General features: G+C 54.9%; 2 protein-coding genes across 2 annotated transcripts, besides 6 other annotated features; both read right to left on the bottom strand.

Annotated features, from left to right (window-relative positions):
- Positions 1–5,901: a sequence feature (areas not merged during assembly with more than two copies in the genome that could not be assigned to a particular haplotype).
- Positions 40–115: a sequence feature (T-rich).
- Positions 310–2,799, bottom strand: Tc00.1047053507223.20 (uncharacterized protein; the record flags this gene model as incomplete). The annotated part of the gene is made up of 1 exon (XM_799323.1): positions 310–2,799. One exon carries the CDS (start codon positions 2,797–2,799, stop codon positions 310–312), a length of 2,490 nt encoding a protein of 829 aa, XP_804416.1.
- Positions 1,658–1,694: a microsatellite.
- Positions 2,672–2,742: a sequence feature (A-rich).
- Positions 3,150–3,178: a microsatellite.
- Positions 3,402–3,432: a microsatellite.
- Positions 3,553–5,901, bottom strand: Tc00.1047053507223.10 (dynein heavy chain, cytosolic, putative; the record flags this gene model as incomplete). The annotated part of the gene is made up of 1 exon (XM_799322.1): positions 3,553–5,901. A coding segment is annotated over one exon (2,349 nt), but the record flags the coding sequence as incomplete, so codon positions are not given.

The raw sequence follows: 5,901 nt of genomic DNA, 5'->3' as shown, positions 1-5,901 counted from the left end.
GTCATAAACCACTCGCGCAATAAATATGATGCATACATGAAAAAAGAAAAAGAAATAGAGAGAGAGAGAGAGAGGGAAAAGAGGGAAAAAAAGAAAAAAAAAAAGAAAGCAAAAACATTTATACAAAACACAATAATCTGCCAACAACACAAATAATAATCTAAAAAAAAAAACTTAAATAAATGTAGAACTACTAAAGAAGAGGGGAGGGGATCATTATCAAGTCTCTTCCAAACCCATTACACACGAAATCCTCTCTCCCCTCTCTCCATTCGTCTCCAACTCCCTGTTTTTGTTGTTGTTGCTTTCTTAGCTCCGCTGCATGTTGAGCTGCCCCAACTCATTTCGCGCACGTGCAAGTGCCTGTGGAATGGCCCGCATGCTGCAGTCCTGCCGCCGTAACGCCTCGGCAAAAGTCTTCTCAAGCCGCTCCAACATGGCGGCTCGTGCAGCACGCAGCTCCTTCTGCCGCTGACGCTCCTCCGCCCGACGCCGCCTCAGTGTGGCCAACTCGACGCGCAGCCGCTCAATCGTCTGTTGGTTCGCCACATCGCGCTGATGGAGTTGCTTCAATTCGTAATGCAGCGAGGCGGCAACATCTCGTGACTCCCCCGGCATTGAACGACGAGTGGCAACACCACCCCGTCCCTCCATTTTGTCATCACGCTCTTCAAGCGTCAGCCTCAGTTGATGCTCCGCGCTCTCTAGTCGCCTCCAAACCGTCGTGAGTTCCTCCTGTAGCTGCCGCACCTGCTGCTGCCTGGCGTGATGGGCATGCATCTCCTGATTGAGACGCTCCTCCGACACGGCGAGAGCGTCCCGTTGCGCTTCCAACTGCTGTAGCGCATCGTCCAGGCGCTTCTGCTGCTGCATTTGTTGCTGTTGTTGTTGCCGCAGTGTTGGGGCACAACTCACCGCATTGCCCTCACCGCCCCCCGTCGGCAAAGTGGCATGCGCATTAAGAGGGTTGTCTCCGCCTGTTTGGGTCAAGCGGTCACTGTACTCTGAAGAAACGGATGCATTCATCCCCCGAAGCGTATTCAAGGCGGCCTGCGCCTCTAGCTGTTGAATCTTTTCGTGTGCCGCACGCAACTGCTCCTCCAACTCCCGTATGGTCGTGGCGGCCGCGCCACCATCCCCATCGCATGACTCATCCTGTGCTCCGTTTTCACGTGGAACACGGAGTCTATAGAGTGAGCACCGTTTTGTCTGTCCAAGTAACTGACTGTGTTCTACACGCAACGCCAATAGCTCCTGCTTTGCCGCCGTCATCTCATCACGCATGAGCTGAAACTCCGCCATGGATGGATTGCGATGGTACGCCTCCTTCAGCCTGTCCTCCAGGTCGTGCACACGTTGCAACAGATCGGCCCGTTCTTGCAGGAGAGCAGCGGTGCCGCATGGGGAAACGGAATCTAGAAAAGTCTTCGAATTTTTGCATGTAGAGCCCTCAACAAGGCGTGCACTGTGTACAGTGACGGGACGGCCCAAACGCGGACTTCGAATACGTGGACTTGCACGCAACTCCTCAAACCGCGCTCGAATGACCCGCGGGGTGTCGCTCCTGACAACACCCCCCGCCATGCCGGTGTTGCTTTCAACATTCCCCACACCACAGGACTCGAGCCGCAAGCGGGGCACGACGGAAGGCACGCCTGCAGCAGCAGTAGAAGTAGAAGCAGCAGCGGCAGCAGAGAAAGAAAAGGAAAAGGAGAAGGTGGAGGAACGAACGGCATCGGCCACATCCGCATTCCGTGACTCCTGCTGTCTCAATGACTGCTGCCTAACGGAGCCTTTTTCTGTCGCAGATAACGTGGAACTTCTGCCGGAAGCCAACGACTCCGTTTGTGGCCTCGTCGAGGCGTCCGTTAGCAAAAAAGTCATGTTGCTGCGCGTCTTCGGTGACGAGCATGGCGTCTCCACACTCGCGTCATGCACGTCCGCCTCGTGGGTGGCATCTCGCAGCAACGCATCAATCGCCGCCAGCTCCTCCCTCGCCAGCTGCACGTACTCCGCGTGCTCCTCCATCTCTCGCATGAGAGCGGCCGTCTCGGCGGCCGCAGCGGCGCTCTTCCGCTCACCGTCCTCTCCCAATTCCTTCTTTTCGCCGCCTGCTTTCGCAGCGGCCTTGCTCGCCCTCAGCATGGCGGCGATCCACTGGTGCAGCGGCCCCAACGTCGGATGCACACGCACAACACGATCATGCGACCATTTAAGTTTTAAATCGCACCGCTGCACCGTCGCAAGCTCCGCAGCCGTCACGGCTGATGGCTCGCGTTTCACAATCCGCCGCCGCAAATCCCTAATGCCACAGCAGTGCTCCCAGGACATGTATAACCGCTCGCCCAACAAACACACGGCGGTCTTGACGATCGCAGCAACGGCAGACGGCGGATGGCGCAAACTGTAAAGGTCCTTCCATAGACCCACAGGCATTGCCCACACTGCGGCACGTGCAGCCGTGAGTTCCTGCAATGCGCACTCCAATTGCTGCTGTCGATGAGAGACTTTTGCATCGGCGTTCTGGTCATGACTTTCGTCATTTTTTTGTCGAATCCACGCCTGTATCTCCGCGATGCGAGCGAGGGAAGTCTCCAAGTCACTCTGCAGCTGCTCACGTCTTCGACTCAACTCCTCCACGTCGTCAATAGACAGTGGAGCCTCTTGCTGGTTCTTTTTCTTCTTTTTCCTTTTCTTGTTGTTGTTGTTAATGTTTCTATTGTTATTTTTTTCCATATCTTTTGGGTCTTCCGCAGCTGAGGGCGCCTTTGCGACATCTCTGGCGTGGGGAACGTGCATCGCTGCACAATACGCCTCCCCCCCACCACCGCTACCACCCCACTAACAATACACTGCACCCTATTATTACGTTGTGTGACATGTGTGTCAGGGTTGCGATGGCAAGAAGCAAAAACAGGAAAAAAAAAAAAGAAAAATGAGTAGGCACCATGTAAAAGAAATGCAAGCAATGAGCGGCCAATTCAGAGGCCAACAGACCGCGTAGGCCAATGCTCGTAGAGTTGCACACTGTGCATGGCTGCAGAGCAGAGAGGGAAGAGAGAGGATAAAAAAAAAAGCACGTGCATGCAGAGGGCCAAGAAGAGGCAACTTCTCTTATTTCTCTCTTTGATGAATGATGATGGAAACAAAAATAAATAAATAAATAAATAAATAAATAGAGGATTAAAACAGAAACCCCCTTTACTGGAGAATCACAATAGCTTCCCCAATTGTACACATATATATATATAGTTACAGGCACTTACGCAGGCACATGCGTGTGTGTATTTTTTGTGTATCAATAAACAGGGAGGGAAAAAAACAATATCCGCAGCTCTGTGTCACGTACTCACCCACACGCACATACAAGAGAAACAAACAAAAAAAAGGAAAAGGCACACGTGTGTTTGTGTGCGTGTGTGTGTGTGTGTGGTGCTGGCGAAAGAAAAAAAAAAAGATTGAAAACAACAACGATGATTATGACCACAACACACAAGAAAAAACAACAAAAAACACAATACGGAAAGAAAGGGTGGAAATGATGTTTTGTGGCTAATAAGCCGTCAATCCCTTCCCGAGCAGCACACGAACCTCATCGAGAACCATCTCCGTCGATTTCGCCTCAAGCGACTGTCGCCCCGCCTCGTCCATCAGCCGCCCCAAAATTTCATGCAGCTGCAACGAGCGACGTCCTCGTGGCGCTTTGGCCTCCGATTCCCAGCGATATTCCTTCGGGCGCGCCGCATGGAGCTCCTCCTTCTGTTCACGCAAGTGACCGCGAAGTTTCTCCAATTCGCGTTCAGTTTCTTGCAGTGCGGCCCGTGTGGACTCCTTCTCGCGGTCCGCCTCGCATTGACGATCCCACAGCACCTTCAGTTCACACTCCTTATCCGCCAACTTCTGTCGTGTCTCCTTGTGCGCATGCAACTCCTCGTTCAGCCGCTCGGCGATGCCCTCCGTGTCCCGGCGTTGCCGCTGCAGTTCCTCGTTTAGACGTTGAATGCGTCCCTGCATCTCGCCATACCCGTCCCTCCCGTTACTTTTCTCTTGTGCTTTTAGGGGTTGCCCCTGTGGTTGCCTGCCATGTTCAAGCGCTTCCTCCAGTGCCGCCTCCAGTTCCTCAATTTGACGCTGCGCTGCGGCCAGCTGTGCCTCCGGCGTGCTCTCCTTTTCCATCCGCAGCGCCGAGGACGTGTAGTAATTTGGCGCGTTCGCGGTGCGAAAGTTGTCCAGCTCCTCCTTCGTGTGGCGTAACTCCTCCTGCACCGCCCAGAGGTCATCCTCCAGCAGCTGCACCTGCGCCGCCGTTGGGTTCTCGTGTAACGCCCGCTTGAGACGATTTTCAAGGTCCGCAATCTTCTCTGCAAATTCCTCCTCCACACCGTCACGAGAGAGAACGGCAGAATCGGCAGCGGGACCGAAAACGGGAAGTTGCAACGCATTGGGCCGAAGTCTCCGCGGCGTCGCGTGCGACGGGGTGCTTGTGGACGATGGCCACGGCGTGTGCAACGACAGTCCGCCCTCGGTGATTACCTGGTTGAGCTTCTCCAGCTCCCGCCGACGCTCCCCGAGCTCCTGCTGCGTCGCATGGCTGCTGCTCTCCAGCTCCTGGAGTCGTTTGAGCTTGCGGCCATGCTCCCCCCGAAGTTCCTCCAAAGCGTTCTGCAACGCGCGGCGTGCGGCATCTGCGCGCTGCTCATCCTTCCAGCCGGACTCGCGTTTCTTCAGCGCGTCCTCCAGCTCTTGCACCTGCCCGGCCGTCAAACGAACAATCGTGCTATCCGGCCTGTCGTAGTTGCAAAGAATGGCGGAGCGCAATGTCACTATGGTGTCCTCCGTGAGCGTCCAGACAACGTTTGTGCCACGAAGAGTGCCCCTGTCTTCCGCTCCGAAGCTTTTCTGGGCGTCGTTGTCACCATCCTCCTCCTTGTTCACCTGCATGGATCGGCCCTCCAGCACGGCATGTAGTCTCTCCTCCTCGTCGGCGTATTCTCTCAGCGTCTGTCGGAACGCATCGATCTGCTCTTCCATGCGGGCAATGGCAAATCGATCGTTCAAGTGCTGCATATCGTACTCCGCGAGTTCTTCGGTGGCGTTTGCGGCATCCATCTGTGCCACCACCCACTGCTGCAGGTACCCCAGAGCCTGACTGCCGTTCATGGCGTCCCCGTACGTAAACCGGGGGTTTGACAAGTACTTACTCTGGATTTTCTCCTTTGTTGCGGCACTCATCTTGGCAGGATCAAACAATTCCACAGTGCGCACAAATTCCGGGCTGCGGATGACACTCTGAATCTGCGCCCATGACACACACTTTTCCCCGATAACCGTCAACACCGCCTCCATGACGAGAACAACGATTTCTGGTGGGTTGCGGTAGCACCGTGTCTCGCGCCAATCTCTGGCCTCAACCTCATGGATGCGGGTACATGCCTCTACGAGCGCTCGCTCCGCGGCACTCGCCGCATTCTCTATCCGCCGCCGTGAGACCACATACGCCGCCTGCTTTGTCGCAATGGCCTTATGAATGGCCTCCATCTTCTCATTCACACGTGCACGCCGTTGAGGCAGTTGCTCGAGCCGAGCCATCACCCTCTCCCTCTCCTCCGTGGATACAAGACCACTCCCTGCTGATTGTGGATCGGGCAGAGACGCGGCATCATGGCGCCATAACAGCAGCTGCACATGACGAGGGGCAGGAGAGGCGGCAACAGTTGCAAGCCCCCACTGCCATTGGTGATTTTCGTCTATATACTCAAATGCCACAAGGTCGTTCACACAAACACGAACGTGGCGAGGATCGCTATGCAGAAACTCAAGCGTCGATGATGATGTTGCCTTGCAACTCGTTCTTGCAAAGGCAGTGACTGGAGTAAACGTGGGAAAAGCTTTGACAGAAGC

This window comes from Trypanosoma cruzi, assembly GCF_000209065.1.
Source record: "Trypanosoma cruzi strain CL Brener chromosome Unknown tcruzi_1047053507223, whole genome shotgun sequence".
In the NCBI taxonomy this organism is placed as follows: domain Eukaryota; phylum Euglenozoa; class Kinetoplastea; order Trypanosomatida; family Trypanosomatidae; genus Trypanosoma; species Trypanosoma cruzi.
The sequence above is the reverse complement of the archived record's forward strand: the minus strand, read 5'-3'. Positions and strand labels throughout refer to the sequence as shown.